This window comes from Glycine soja, chromosome 10 (genome assembly GCF_004193775.1).
Source record: "Glycine soja cultivar W05 chromosome 10, ASM419377v2, whole genome shotgun sequence".
NCBI classification, from domain to species: Eukaryota; Viridiplantae; Streptophyta; class Magnoliopsida; order Fabales; family Fabaceae; genus Glycine; species Glycine soja.
Window position 1 is genome coordinate 44,471,796 of NC_041011.1, and position 16,436 is coordinate 44,488,231.

Genomic DNA, 16,436 nt, shown 5'->3' on the forward strand with positions numbered 1-16,436 from the left:
AGACAACATCTGCATCCTTCAAATATTCTATTCTTGAGGAAAAGAGTATTCATTTTTCAATTATTTCTCTTGTCCTCTGCACAGAGCTTCAAGTATATATTGTTTAGCTACTTAATTAATACCTATGACTAGCAATGTTTCACTTCACTCTCTTGGCCGGCAACATAAAATTCAGAAAATAAAAATCTAATTTCTAACTAACAGTGTCTGTTCTTGTACTTGACGATAAGCCTTGTATATATGTTGATTATGGTTACTCATTTTGCCTCAGCCTCGTGACAGAACATTAGCTTAGCATTGACTACTTGGCAAATCTATCGAATTTGCAGAAAATAATGTCAAGAAAGGAAGAACGGTCATCCAGAAAAGATGAATATAACAAATCTCTGCCTCCATTTGATACCAGGAGTGGATACGATTCAAGAACAGGCATTTACCACTCGCTAGTTAAGCTTGGCACAAAGCATGAAATCCCAACAAAGCCTGACCTTGGCACTGCCAATTTTGTGCTGTCACAGTTTCCACAAGCACACCTTGCTGAGGCAAGAATTGCATTCATTGATTCAGGTACTAATCGGAGTGTAAGCTATGGCGAGCTAAGACGGTCTATTTACTCCCTTGCATCAGCTTTGTTCAATCGACTTAAGGTTAGGAAAGGTGATGTGGTATTTGTATTGTCACCAAACTCAACCTTGTACTCAACCATATGCCTAGCTGTGTTATCAGTTGGAGCAGTTGTGACCACTGCCAACCCCATCAACACTGAATCAGAAATTGCCAAGCAAGTGCATGATTCAGGTGCAAAACTAGCCATCTCAACACTAGAGGATCTACACAAATTGGTCCCAACTGGGATTCCTACAATTCTCACTTCTCGTCCTTTTGACGGCAACATGTTATCAATTGAAGAGTTAATAGAAGACTGTTATGGTTCACCACAGTTGCCACAAGTTCCTGTGGCACAATCAGACACTGCTGCTATACTTTACTCTTCGGGGACCACAGGGAGAAGCAAAGGTGTACTTCTGACACATGCAAATATCATTTCCATAATGAGACTACTCTTCTGGCAAGTTGATGTCAGTGGATCCCAAGATGATGTTTTCTTTGCCTTCATTCCGATGTTTCATATCTATGGAATGATTTTCTTTGGATTAGGATTGCTGTGTATCGGTATTACAACAGTTTTGATGCAGAAATATGACTTCCAAGCTATGCTTGTTGCAATCCAGAAGTACAAGGTGAATAACTTACCAGCAGTGCCACCAGTGATCCTCGCACTAGTAAAACATTCAAGCAAAGTTAAGTGTGACTTGTCCAGCCTAAAAAGGGTGGGATCAGGTGCTGCACCTTTGAGCAAGGAAGTGGCACAAGAGTTTAGAAGGATGTTTCCTTCGGTTGAACTAAGGCAAGGTTATGGCCTAACAGAAAGTAGTGGTGGAGCAGCATTTTTTGCCTCTGATAAAGATGCTAAAGCTCATCCAGATTCATGTGGGAAGTTGATTCCAACTTTTTGTGCAAAAGTGATAGACATTGAAACGGGGAAGCCTTTGCCTCCTCGCAAAGAAGGAGAGTTATGGTTCAAAAGTCCTACAATTATGAAAGAATATCTAGGAAATATGGAAGAAACAAGTGCAACAATTGATTCAGAAGGTTGGTTGAGGACTGGTGATCTTGGTTACATTGATGAGAATGGATTTGTTTATATAGTCGAACGAATAAAGGAGCTAATCAAGCACAATGGGTATCAGGTACTCAAAGCCATAAAAGTTTTAGTTTTCAACTAGAATATCACTATCAGTAGAATGCTATAGTTATCAAGGTAACTTATTGCTTGTCTCAGGTGGCTCCTGCAGAATTGGAATCCGTGCTGCTAAGTCACCCCCTTATAGTTGATGCAGCAGTTATACCGTGTGTTATCCTCTCACATTTTCACTCTCATTTTTCATTATCTGTGTGAATTTCCCATGTGAAAACAATATGTTGCAGGGTTGAAGATGAAGAAACTGGACAGATACCAATGGCATATGTGGTGATAGCAGCAGGTTCTGAACTCTCAGAAGACCAAGTCATTCAATTTGTTGCAGGCGAGGTCATTATCTTTCCTATGGTCATTTTAATTTGTTTTTTCTTTCACTTATAGTTTCCCTGGAATCTTAAGTTGGGAATGCTAGTTTTTCATGATTAGTTTGATTTTAAAAAAAAATAAAAAATTCTCAGAAAACAATATTTCCTGGGAATTTTTTTTGCCAAGTTTCCCACGAAAATATTCTCATGGGAAAGGTGTGAATATAAGTTTCCCAAGTTTAGTCAACCAAACAAATTTAGGCATTCTTAGGAATCATGATTCCCAGAAATGGTGATTCTAAAAAATTTCCCTTATACCAAACGCTCCCTTTATTGGAAATTTTCAGGTAGCTCCATATAAGAAAGTGAGAAGGGTGAGTTTTATTGACACTATTCCAAAGTCAGCTGCTGGCAAGATATTACGCAAGGATCTTGTTTCTCAAAGCAGGCATCAACTTGTCTCCAAGTTATGAATAATTGGTAGTATTCTAGTAAGATATCAAATCGTTAGTCTTACATGTACTTATGCAGTCTGAAGGTCTCAATTTTCTAGACATCTAATGTGTGTAAAATTAGTTTAAACGGATCTGGTAAAAAGAAGAGAAGAATCGACTCACCAGACACAGTGAAATCAGAATTCAACTGGGTGATACTTCTTTTATAAAGAGTATTTGCCCTTTGTTGTTTTGATCTCGTGAGTGAATTCTATATTATTTTGTCACCTTTTGAGTTATTTTTTTATAAACACAACAATATCAAAAATTTATAATACTCACACACACCTACTCAACCAACTGACTTAGATCCTTTGGTTTCCTTTTAAGCCTTTGATTGCCTGTAGCACCCCCATTTGTATTAAATGGATCAATTTTAAGATTGTATGTGTCGTGGCTAATTTAGCTTCTGTAGCTATAGTTGCATAGATTTTCGGTTTATACAAAGACCCACTCCTATCTGAATAATTTGACACATAACCTCCGTGGAAACCAACTGGAGTTATCTACTCAGTGGAAAAAATCAGTTAATTCACTTTGGTTTTTCAGGTTTTCCCTCTTGAGATCTGACTAACTAACAGTTTTTAATTTTAATTATATAATAAATCAGGTTTTTGGTTTATATTTGAGAAGAAAAAAAACTATACATACACGATCATTTTAATTACAAATTAAACTATCATATATGATTAATTTAATAATTTTTATAATAATTATCTTAAAAAATCATACTAACGTTGATTTAATTTTTTACTAGATGATAGTATAAAAGTTTTATCATTTGGAATTTTATCTGTTGGAATTGTGTCCGTACAAATCATTTTATAATGAATCAAATTTTATAAAAAAAAATGTCTGTATGAGGAATGCATTTAAGGCTAAATCCTGATGGATTCATGATTTTTTTACAAAAACAATTTAAGTCAATAGAAACATTTTTTTATTGTGTTATTATGTGCAAAAAAAAAAAATTTTAATACAATGGAAACATATCTGTTGTGCAAAACAGTGTTTTCACTGTGTTAAGAGAGGGGGGGCTGAAGAAGGGAGTTAAATAAGAAATTAAAAAAAAAAATGAAGAATGAGAAGAAAAAAAGGGGGTGAGAATAACAAAACCAAAAATTGAACATAATTATATTTATAAGGGAATAAAACATGTGAATAAGATGCCAATATATACTCAAATGAATAAAATGAAATGTATATCCTATAGAATTTAATGGACACTTGAGCATGAAATGAATCAGTCAAAAGTAAACTGTAAACCTGTCAAGGTACAAATTAACGATACAAAAAAAAAAAAAAAAAACTTGTGTTCCCCATCTCTTGAAAGTTTCAGACTTCAGTTCTTCAAAATTGGAGTCCATCATGCATTTCAAATCAAAAGATGACACCGTAAAAGTTCGGTAATAAGGAAATTTCATTTTCTGCATGAACTACAGTAATAGAATATAAGCAGTTGAGGTTCCTCAGACTCAACTCTAAATCACTCTTAGTTGACATTTGCCCTCATGGCCACATATTTATCATGTTTCACTCCCACCAAACCATCGCCAACCAGAACTTTTCCTCTCAGCTGTTGCAGCGAGCTCCATCTCCTGGTCCAGAGCAGATTTCTTTTCACGAAGAGCCTGTACTTCATCTTCCACAGACTGCATTGATTCCAGCAACTTCTGGAGTTCTGCAATTTTGGCCTGGAAAGGAACATTACTATTAATATACTCAGCCTACACAACAACCATAAAGCCATATTATACTCCAAAATAGGAAAGTGGATTTGTACCTCCAAGTTAAAGCATCTTGATCTCTCAGCCACAAGTTGTGCCTGGACTGACTGGAGTTCCTGAAATACATATTTAATTGTGAAAAATAGCAGCTGCCTATTAAATTATAGTGTTCCTTCATATGAAAATTGTAATACATACCTTGGTCAACTCAGCATGAGTATTATTTATTTCTTCTATCTCGCCTCCAAGCTTAGAATTTTCAGCCCTGACTTCAGCAATTGACAATTCCAATAACCGTTTTTCTTCTTTAATGGCTTCAACTTTATCCGTGACATCATCTTTAGGATGACCATTTGCAGATAACTTGGAATTTATATCATCTAGTTGAATGAAATCCAACTTCTCGGACTTAGATAATGCATAAGCTGAAGTAACAGAAGCTGCAGCAGCGGCGGCAGCTGGTGATTGAAAAATCTTGGGACGCATGGTATCCTTTGCCTTGGGTCTCATAACAAAAACCTGAATTTGCAAGGGGCCCAGCCATCAGCCATCAGCCATCAGCCATCAGCCATAGAATCCACTATATGTAACACACTAAACTAAAAACTAAGTGCCAAAAGGATCCTCTCTATGCAAAGGTACGAGGGGAGCCATTGTACACAGCCTTACATTTACATATGCAAAGAGGCTATTTTCGCTTTTGAATCCATATGAAAAATGACATCACAAACTATCATAAGACAGGGAGTGTATATATACAAATCATCATCGAGGATAACAGGGACAATCATTGGCAAAAGCATGTAAATCAATCTTCCTGACAAAAACAAAAATAAGAAAGCCAATCTTCCACAGCCAATCAAAAAAATTGGAAATATAGCTTACAGCACATACCTCATTGCTATACCTCCCATTATAACCTCCAAATGCTAACAAATACTTTTCTCCATCAATTTTTGCTGAACAGACACTAAGACCCTGTTAATAGTATAAATCAATAGATAAAGAATATGCATTAACATAATAGGGAATGAATTATTATAAGTTTTTTACAGTACAAGCAATTGCTTACACAATCATTGTCATATTCAATTACACATGAAGAGACTCATTTTGATTAATCAATATTAGCAAGTTAGAAAAAATCAAGGTCCCACTTTATGTATTCTCTCTAATAGAGTATAAGACTATGCTCTTAGTTATGATATATGCAAATGTAAAGAGATAAGCATGTATAGATTAGTATGCCAGCTGTACTATTCAGTTATAGGCAGCTAAGCACATAGTTATGCCACATGTACTATCTGTTACAGGTAGTTACTAAACTAACTCTATCTCAGTTATAAATATCTCTGAAAAGAAATTTACAGGAACAGAATCAAATCCTAAATGGATATATAATCATATTCAAACAGCCTCAAAATCAACAATCACAGGTATGGCAACCAACTCTAATACAGAACTTGGAGAAGAGAGAATTACAATCCTCCACACAAACAATATTCCTTGAAATATTAATAAAAATATATTATTGCAGAGTAATTACCTCACTAGAAAGCGAATCTTTTTGTTTCACAACAGTCAATACTGACCAAACAAGCTTAGGCATGTCTAACACCAGGGTTTCAGGGCAACCTGTTTTAAAAATTTGATAATCAGGCATCCATAAAGAATAAAAAGAAACAGCATATAATATATGCATAATTCATGTCAATAATAGTTTACCCACCCTCTTCACTTTTATGAAGTGTCTTGTGGTTCATTTAAGGTTTTAATTGAAACTAGGAGGGCAAAAGTTTTTGAAGCGTGTGGTTTATGCAGTCTTTTGGTGTACTTGGTTGGAGTACAAAGTCCCCATGCACCTAGATTTGTTTCAAGAGAAACTCGTGTTAACTGTTTATGGTTTTATGGTAGTGCTAAGCTCGATGCAATTTCAAGTGAGTTATTATTTCTGAGATGCACATGGATGGACTTATATGCCGAATTATTGATTCTGATTTTCTGTTTTGAAGAATATTTTATCTGCTGCCCTGTAGTTTTATTTTTCACTCCTCTAACGCTATTTATTTTTAATTTTAGAAAATAATATAATTACATACCACTCCTCTAACACTATTTGTTTTTAATTTTAAAAAATAAAATAATTACATACCACTTCTATTATCTCCACCACCAACTATAAACCAGCTTTCATCAATAGTGATACCAGCGTGTCCAGCCCTGGGAGATACTAAATCACCTTGAGTTTGTGGTTGGGACCACTCCATCTGCACCAAGCAAGATTGTTAAATCATTATATGCTTAATGCTAAAATTGTATGGAGAGGGAGGGAAAAAAAACCTACTTAGAAGATCAATGGCCAAACCACAGACAATTTTCTGGATAGGTAAATATAATTGAAAATTAATCAAAAGTTTAGAAGGAATATTGAAATTGTCCTTCCCCTTCATTCCATGGATTACAGGACCAGGTGAACAGAGTAAGCAAAATAAACATTATGTTTCTAGCTTAACACTTTAATTAAGGACCCAGACCCAACATATGTAAAGAGATCTTTATAAACAATAATACTTGCCAAGCATAAGATGCAAAAAGTGTATGTGTTGTAAATATGTAAAGAAGAGATATTATTCCCACTATCTCAGATTCCTCTGATTCTGCTATCATAGAGTATTATTCCCACAATCTCCACCAATGCAGACATGCCTTAAGTCTCTGCAGTTCTTCTTTTCCTTTCTAGTGTACACTTGGGTAATGGGAGGTTTTGATTTAATTAAACAAGCAAAGAAAAAGATGGGAAATAATATTTACTTACTGTTTGCATGTCTAACAAGTGAAGATCATTGAAGAAGATAGAATGAGAGCAACCACCAAATATTAGAAGGTACCGCTCTCCTTGAATAGCAGCTGAATGATCATATCTAGGAGATGGAGGTGTCTGCCTATCAAAATGCAAGAAATTGGTATGGTCATATGGAACTTCTCTAATGCATGAAAACACACTTTCTGAAAGTGTAAAATAGATACCACTTACGTAGTCTTTATCATTTCCCAAGTCATACTTTCAAGATCGAGAACATGGACATCATTCAACAGCTTCCTGCTCATATCTTCTCCACCAAACAATATCACTCTGGAACCAACCATTGTGGCAGACTGTCCCACACGAGCTACCTGGAAAAATAAATTCAAAACATTCAAATATCTATTCAACTAAAATCAAAATGACTCCCAAATTACATATACAGATATTTACAAAGAAATTTTACATAATTGAATATTCTACATACATAATTAAAAAAGAAAAAGAAGTAGGAAAAAGAAGATAATGCAACAGTAACAACCAATCCTTGTCCCATTATTAATTGAGGCTGGCTACATGGATCCATCAGCACCATTATGCTATTTCAAAAACAAAATTTTCAGTAAAGCCATTTAGGTTAAGATATTGAAAACCTTAACCAAACATAAAATCAACATCCAATAACAGAACATCAAACTTTTACATCAATGGACACACTTACTGGAACATCACCAGAAGTCTTAATAACCCCAAACTGGCATGTTTCAATGTCAATGTATCGAACTGCAAGAAGTTCAATGAATATTGTAAGTTTTCTAAGTGTTACCATGTTATAATATGCTATGCATGGATATGAAATAATTTTATGATTTTCTCCCATTATAAAATCCTTGTATAGATACTAGCCTGTTAGCTCAGCAGAAGATTCCCTTGAATTGCCACCAAGAAGAAGCAGTTTCTCCCCCCACCTAATCTGCAGAAATTTCCTGGTCTCTATCAGAACAAATCAACCATCCAGATTATCCGTTCATCACTAACATTCATGGTTCTTTTGTAGCCAAACTGAAGACTTTCATACTATAACATATATGCACATCCAGGAGAGTTGTCATACAAAATTTTACCATATTGTGACCAGATGTGGCTGGAAGAATCTCCTGTGAGCTATCGTCATCATCTTTTCCAACATTTGCTTTTAGTTTCAGAGAAGACCACATCAAACTTCTTAAATCAAAAACCTGCAAACTAAATCATGAGACACACTACAAAAAGTCGAAGATTCAGAAGCATCAGTTCAAACCCTATACCTGAACATCAGATAAGTATCGACCATTACGACTCCCACCAGCAATGTATAATTTTTCATCAACTACTGCTGTAGCATGCTACATTGAAGGACAAAATATGGAGTAAGTATCTGGTCCAAGGCAAATGAAGGAGTTCACATAAGAAGCCTAGAATGCCTAAGGACTTTTAGCATTCAAAAGCAAAATAACTCATAACAAGACTCAATCAGAAATTATTTTTATGGTTTTGTTAGAAAGGATATCTTGCCTAGTCTTCCTTTTAATTCTCTATTCTTCAATCCTCTAATAAAAACAAGGAAAGAGAAAGAAACCTTGTAGCGAGCAGCTGGACGTGCACCAGATACAGTGATCGGTACCCACTCATCATATGTAAGCTCCTTATGCCAATTGTTGACTTCCATATCTCTCCACTACTCCTTTAGACCAGGAAGAACTGTTTCAAATCACCTTTTATTTTAAATTGTCACTTCAGGATTAACTGTCATCAATGGATCTTAAATGACAAATTCTCTAGAGAACACACATAAAATGTCCAGAGGAGTTAAACTTAGAAAGCATGGACAAGAGAATACAATAAATTTTAAAAATTCAGGGCATTTATTGTTAATTTGTTATCAAGGTAAAGCGTGAACACTGAAAACAGTTTGCAGCATGGCATACGTGACTTCAACACCACCTTGACCTTAACTTGACCCTAAAAGTAACCTCAAGGGGAGATACATGTCCAAGCCTTATGAGGAGTACTTCAACCATATTCCTAACCAATATGGGACATCTTAACAAAACTTAAGAATATGCCACATCCGCACCCTCCCTGATATTTTAACAGAAAATTACACATCAAAATCCACAAAGAGATCAGAATCTATTCCTACACCCAGATCACCAACAAACAGATTGAGCTTTTATTCGGTCTTAAAATAATACGTGTTTTTAATCTAGCAGGTTTGCTGAAGTTATGTCAACTGGTGGCATGTAAAAGGATTACTGTTAACCACATTTTGTGATCTCACGTTTTTGAGATGCATAATTTTACAATGAGTAACCATTGTGTGCCACAGCTCTCCCATTACCATTGATTAGGAAAAAAAAGCAACCACTAGCATTACTCTCCACTATAACTAACAATCAAGTTCCAAAAGAAAGCAAAATCTTCCAAATTCCCATCACAAACTTCACAATTCACACAATCACATGATTTTTTGACAATGCTTTGACTAAGCAACTATAAGCAGCTGAAATTGCAAATCGAGATCGAGCACACCGCAGAAAATCAACCCGAATTTCAAATCCAAATGGTTGAGTCATGCTCAACACGATAGCATGGAAATTCGAAATAGGAGCAATTGAGCAAATTAGAAACGAATGGATTGGAATTAAATGGGAAAAGGAGTGGAACCTGTGGCTAGAGAGAGATGTAAGATATCGAAACACCGTCGTCAGTTACGGAGGAGGAGATCGGACGGTGGCGGATCGAAAGCCACCGTCGAGATCTCAATGGATACGTCGTCGTCCGTAAGAAACTCTATCTCGCTGTCGTAATTTGGAACTTACACTAATCATACAACAGAAACTATTTACCCAGTAGTGTCGGTTCACAGTTTTTAGAGTCGTTTGAAATACGGTTAATGTGATTTTAGGTGAAATTTTATAATTTTAATATTTGGATTCATGTTAAAAATTTGATTTCGAGTATAAAATTAATTTGGGATCAAAGTAATTTTTAGTAGCTTTCATGTTAAATGAAATTATATTTAAGTTTTATTATTAACCCATTTTATAATAAATATTTGAATATAAATATTATTATTATCTTTAAAAAATCATATTATTTTAAAATAAATTTAAAAAAAATCATTTTTTTTCCAACTCAATTGTATTAATGTTCATTCAAATATATAGTAAGGGGACACGAACTATTTTGTTAGTCCTGAAAATACATAATCAGAAAAAAATTATTTCAGGCTTGTTATAAGGTTATAAAAAAAATTAATCCTAGGTATATTTTATTTTCGAGGAAAACATCATCTCACATTTTATAAATATTTAGTCTGGATTGAAAAAAGGATTTCCATTGATAAGAATATCTCTTCATAAGTAAAAATTTATATATATCATCTTATTAATTGTTGTTCTCTCAATTTTTATTCACGTGCTTAAATTTTGTTCGATCTCATAAAATTTTGTTCATATCTAATTAATGTTTCGATAATTTAATTTATTGTGAATTTCATTCTTACATTTTATGATAATTTTTTCTTTTTCTTCAATGATACTTTTTTAACGGACATTTCTTGCTCTTATTTCAATTATTCTAATTGTTGAACACATAGGAAGGAAATAAAGGGTACAACTAGATTTTTTTTAATAAAGATATTTTATTAATTATAATATATATTTTTAAGAAATCAAACACATGTTTTAATCATTCCTAAAGATATATAAATAATCTCTATCAATTTTAATAGTTAACCAAATCTATTTTTTATTATTATTTGAGAATAACATTCTCATTTTATATTCTTAGGATTTATTTTTGGGACTAAAAAAATTATTTGTGAAATAAATGCTCGCTAAGTAATATATAGGAGTCAGGAACCTAAGTGCATACCAAAATTTAAATCATAAATCATTTAATCAACGGACACAGAATATTATCATACGTATCAATTGTTACCAAGAGATACACAATTAATTAGATTCAACCAAATTTGTAAAAAAGACACACTCAAATGATTTAATATTTTTTTTCTTTAGTAATTGGTCTATAATTTTTTCAGTTCTTTTGGCATTTTATTTAATTAGCTAATTAAAATTTTACATCCGTTTAATTATAGATTAATTTTGAATATAACATATAAACAAAAATCATGTAAATAGCTCCTAAAATTATCTTCACATTAATTTATGTTATACTCACTCATTATTAATTGTTAAAAAAAATTCTAACGACAAATTATTTCTTATATAAATCACATATATCATTGTCATAAAGTAATCATGTTTATTAATATGCTGTTGGTCTCAATAGATCTGATTTCAAATGTCTTAAAACATTATCTATAAAAAAATATTATTAAAAAGAGAGACTTATTAAAAATTATCAGTTAGGGACGCAGACAGACCTTCACAATATGAGGTCCAATTACAAAACTTAAAGTTATCTAAAAAATATATATATGCATTAAATTTTATATAAAATATTTTTAATTATATATTATAAAATATTAATTATGTCGGTAATATATAAAAAAATGTAGTAAACATTTATAGAATAAAAAAACTAAATTTTTTTATAAGACACAAGATATGAAATATTAATTATCAATTTCATGTCACATAAATTTAATAAATTATAATAAAAATTGATATATATTTGCTCTATTATGAAATGGTCCTAAAATTTCTACTAAATCAAAATAAATTATGTTATTCACGGAATATCTTTTGTGATGATAGTAATCAAATATAAAATAAATAAAAATTAAAAACAGATTTTATAAATATATTTATATTTATAGACATATATAATTCAGTGCATATATATAATTAAAGGTGAGTGAAAACATGTAGTTGATGAATGATAAAAGTAAACAAAATATATCTAAAACTAATTAAAGGATAGTGAATAGTAGATGAATAATAGAAGTAAACATTCTAAATTATTAAGGATATAAATTACATTCTTAAATATTTTTTACAAGATTAGGCATATAAAAGAAAGTCCAGGTATGTGGACTTCGAGAATTTGAACTTTTTTTTTTTTTACATTGGCATATTCTCCTCCCTTCTATCCCTCTTAAAATAGAAAAATGAATAAAGCTAGGGTTAACTTAACTAGTTTTATCTTTGAAAGAAATACCATTTCAAGCCAAAAAGAAAAACTCGGTGAAAGAGAATCAAAGATCTAGCTAGAAAGGGAACACAAGAAGTTAGCATGCCATTAAGAAGCACATTCTAAAATAAGAGTAGTTTTCTTTGGACAAGCGCAATCCATGTTCAAAGACCAACTTCCAACCCAAGAAGACAAGCCGAAAACCAACCCAAAAGATATAGGGCACTTCTATAGTCAAGCACGACTCCTTATTCATTGCATCAACAATAGCATGATCGCATGCAAAAATAGCAAGAAACCCACGAACCAACCATTGAAACGAAAATTTGAAGTCACAAAAAGTCTCCTTAAACCCCTCCCTCCCACACCCTTTTATCACAAACGCATTTCCCTCTACCCCTTCTTAGTCCTTTTCCTCAAAGAGGGGCTATCATAATTTTCTCTCATCATCCCAAACAAACCCAAGAGAGAGAGAAAGGAAGAAAAGAGTATAATAAACACATAATATATCTCTTTAAACTCTTGACCCCCTTCTCTTGGAGCTAGGCATGGCTTTCCCTTTCCCAATCCTTTTCCTTCTCTTCCTTTCCCTCACCCCCTCCTTCTCCTCCGCAACGCTCAACGTCGATTACTACAAAAAATCATGTCCACTCTTCGAAAAAATCGTTATGGAAAACGTCTTCCACAAACAAAGCACAAGCGTGGCCACAGCACCGGGTCTCCTACGTCTCTTCTTCCATGATTGCATCACCGATGGCTGCGACGCTTCGATCCTCATCACTTCCAACTCATACAACCCTCATGCAGAACGTGATGCAGACCTCAATCTTTCTCTGGCAGGTGATTTTTTTTATAGACAAATATGTTAGTTAATTTTTGGTAGGATCAGTTCAATAATAAATTAGAAGTAAAATAAATTTTAAAAGAATCTTTTTATTATGTGGCTTTTTTATTATTATTTTTTTTACTTTATAAACACTAATAGTAAATATTTTTTTATTGAAAGATTTAAAACTTAAATTTTTGTTAGAATATTTAATGAGAGAGATTGAAACCTGTGATCTTTATATCTATTTTTCTCTCACACAGGTGATGCCTTTGACATCATATTTAGAATAAAAAACGCATTGGAACTTGCATGCCCCGGTGTGGTGTCGTGTTCCGACATCGTGGCACAGGCAACAAGAGACCTTGTTAAGATGGTTGGTGGTCCTTATTACCCTGTGAGATTGGGGAGAAAGGATAGCACTGAATCAGTTGCTGCAAGAGTGAGTGCTAGCCTTCCAACACCAGACATGACCATGGACCAGTTGCTTGAGAAGTTCACCTCAAAGGGTTTCACTGTTAAGGAAATGGTGGCTTTGAGTGGGGCACACACCATTGGTTTCGCACACTGCAAGGAGTTCATAAACAGGATCTACAACTTCAGCAAAACCTCTGATGCTGACCCTTTGATGCACCCTAAGCTGGTTAAAGGGTTGAGGGTTGTGTGCCAAAACTTCACCAAGGACATCTCAATGGCTGCATTCAATGATGTTAGGTCACCAGGGAAGTTTGACAATGTTTATTACCAAAATGTCATGAAGGGCTTGGGGTTATTGACCTCTGACTCCATTCTTGCTGTTGACCCAAGGACAAAACCTATTGTGGAGCTCTATGCTAATGATCAGCAAGCTTTCTTCAAGGACTTTGCTGCTGCCATGGAGAAGCTCTCTGTGTTTAGAGTGAAAACTGGCAACAAAGGAGAGGTCAGGAACAGGTGTGACCAGTTCAACCATATTCCCGTCTAAAAACACACAAATCAATCAGTTCAACCATAGAAAGATTAGCTAAGATTGTATAAAAAGTCTCCGATCATCTGATAATTTCTTTAGATTTTGCATGTGTATCTAGAGAGCCATGGGTATACATTGTCATTTGAATCCTTGTCAAAAGAAAATTGTCATTTGAATTTTTTTTTATTTTTTTTTTTGTTTTCCATTTGATATTTTATGTTTTGTGAAAGGGGCGAAAAACAAAAAACTTGTGATGGAGAAGATCCAGTTTTTACCCATCTAAAATATGTGCTCTGTGTTGCTACTCTATATGATTAGATATAACGGATAAATTAACATGCATTGATGACTGGAAAGTTCATATATGTTGTATTTTAGATATTTATGTATGTGTATCTACAAGTTGAAACAACTTGTATACATATTTTGAATCTCAACATCATGTAGGGTCACAATTAATGTGCTAATTTAATGGAACGGTAACTAAAGAAATCAAAATAAAAAAAATACTATGATTTTCTATATAAATATTGGTGTGAAATAAATATTAAATAATGGTGTAATATAGGGATCGGACAATAGTAAAATAACAAAAAAAAATAAACACAAAAAATTGTTTTCCTTAAACTTGCAGGAACATGCCAGAAGTAATAATATATATATATATATATATATATATATATATATATATATATATATATGACGATGATAACTTTAGATAATATTCTCCCAGACCTAAAAATTCCTTCAAGTGAAATAAAAATCATGTACACAAGTCATTCAATCAAACTCGATGGTATCAAAAGAATATATTATTGTGAATTTTCTAGCATTGGTAGAGTTTAATTTGACTTCTTTTTATGAAAACAAAAATCAACTGCGATCAAAATAGGCATACAAGAGAATATCAAACAGGTATACAAACAATGTTCAACAGTCAATCAAACAACCAAAGCTAGAAACTTACAAATATAGATAACCAAGAAGATGAAAGAGCTACAAAAATTTATACACAGTTCTAACAAAATATCACGAGCACATGCAAACAACGAATCAAAGAAGATCCAATTGTTTTTTATTGAATAATCGCATGTGATGAAACCTGTTGACAAAATTTTAACTTAATCCAACTGTTAATTAATGAAATCGATCGCAAATGAGATTTTACGATGATTGTCCCATGAAAATAGAGGTGATCTAGGGGTAGATTGAGACAAGTTTATCATTGTTTCTATTTGGTCCAAAATTTTGATTAGAGCATTTATGTAAACCTGAAGCCAACCCAATATTCAAAGCATGAAATATGTAAAACATGATCAAGTCAACTTAACTTTTTAACGTAATATATCAATCTTGTGAAAAGTTTCAAAAGTTACAAAGGGTGTCAAGATTCTAGACCATGCATGTGATAGGGAAAAAATGATCTGGGAAGTATTTTCTATACAGTTCTTTATGCAAATTATCTATAAAAAATTGTCAAAATTTTCAAAAGATGCAAAATAGAAATCAATCTGAAATGTACTTTCTAAGAACTAATTAATGTAAATTTCTCATGAAAAAGTTTTATAGCACTAATTAATGTAAAAGGTTCATTTTAACATTACAAAAACAGTATCATCTCATGTATTACGTCAATTTTCTAAGAACTAATTAATGTAAATTTCTCATGAAAAATTCAATTTTTTAACTAGAGTGTAGACAATAAAATACAAATTATAATTTACAATTAATAATATAAATAATATTTGGTAATTTATAAATTACGAAATATTATTACATATAAGTTTTTAATACATAATATTCAATTCGATTGTATAGCTCTCGTCAGGTTCAAATATTGCAGGTGAGTTTACATTCGCATATTTATTTTTAAAAAATAAACAAATTAAATTAAGAAAATAATTTATATATATATATATATATATATATATATATATATATATATATATATATATATATATATATATATATATATAGGTACCTAGGAAACAATAAGAAGAAAAAGGATAATCCTGTCAGATAATAAAGAAAATAAAAAAAAACATGACAATTAATATAGCATGAATTAGAAATAGAAAAAAGAAGTTAATGTGATAGTACCATAAAAATATTATACAAAAATTGTTTAGAATTAGGATTTTCTTTATTTATATTGTGTAACAAAAAGTAAATTATTATAAATTTATAATATTTATACTAATAGTTTATTTTTTATTAAAAAATTATACTAACAAAAATGATTCAATACTAAATTATTAATGAATAATAATAATTTGTAAACAAGAAAGAAAAATAAAAATATTATTAAAGTATATATATATCAATATTTGTTGCAATTAAAATTTCAAAAAAAAATTAATTATCACGACTTATCGTTACCATGATCAGTATCTTTAACTGTTATCACCATACTTGTCATGATCTGTAA

At 32.3% G+C, this 16,436-nt stretch overlaps 3 protein-coding genes across 5 annotated transcripts; 2 read left to right on the top strand and 1 right to left on the bottom strand.

Annotated features, from left to right (window-relative positions):
* Positions 1-239: 239 nt before the first annotated feature.
* LOC114371015 (4-coumarate--CoA ligase-like 5) lies at positions 240-2,954 on the top strand. Its single transcript, XM_028328417.1, has 4 exons — positions 240-1,751; positions 1,844-1,911; positions 1,990-2,092; positions 2,415-2,954. The coding sequence occupies exons 1-4, from the start codon at positions 336-338 to the stop codon at positions 2,538-2,540; spliced, it is 1,713 nt and encodes a 570-aa protein (XP_028184218.1). The 5' UTR covers positions 240-335; the 3' UTR covers positions 2,541-2,954.
* Positions 2,955-3,717: 763 nt separating this feature from the next.
* Positions 3,718-9,986, bottom strand: LOC114372201 (acyl-CoA-binding domain-containing protein 6-like). 3 transcript variants are annotated; one of them, XM_028329653.1, is made up of 14 exons: positions 9,798-9,986; positions 8,710-8,814; positions 8,399-8,476; positions 8,216-8,329; positions 7,998-8,064; positions 7,813-7,874; positions 7,323-7,462; positions 7,104-7,230; positions 6,441-6,555; positions 5,835-5,923; positions 5,183-5,266; positions 4,487-4,807; positions 4,345-4,404; positions 3,718-4,255 (listed from the first exon to the last, which is right to left on the bottom strand). In XM_028329653.1, the coding sequence occupies exons 2-14, from the start codon at positions 8,797-8,799 to the stop codon at positions 4,088-4,090; spliced, it is 1,515 nt and encodes a 504-aa protein (XP_028185454.1). In that variant the 5' UTR covers positions 8,800-8,814; positions 9,798-9,986; the 3' UTR covers positions 3,718-4,087. The 3 variants fall into 3 exon arrangements, with proteins under 3 accessions (XP_028185454.1, XP_028185452.1, XP_028185453.1); XM_028329651.1 differs by having other exon boundaries at positions 8,710-8,831; XM_028329652.1 differs by having other exon boundaries at positions 8,710-8,845.
* A 2,619-nt stretch (positions 9,987-12,605) lies between these two features.
* LOC114369617 (peroxidase 65-like) lies at positions 12,606-14,192 on the top strand. The gene is made up of 2 exons (XM_028326846.1): positions 12,606-13,073; positions 13,323-14,192. The coding sequence occupies exons 1-2, from the start codon at positions 12,782-12,784 to the stop codon at positions 14,021-14,023; spliced, it is 993 nt and encodes a 330-aa protein (XP_028182647.1). The 5' UTR covers positions 12,606-12,781; the 3' UTR covers positions 14,024-14,192.
* The last annotated feature ends 2,244 nt before the right edge of the window (positions 14,193-16,436 follow it).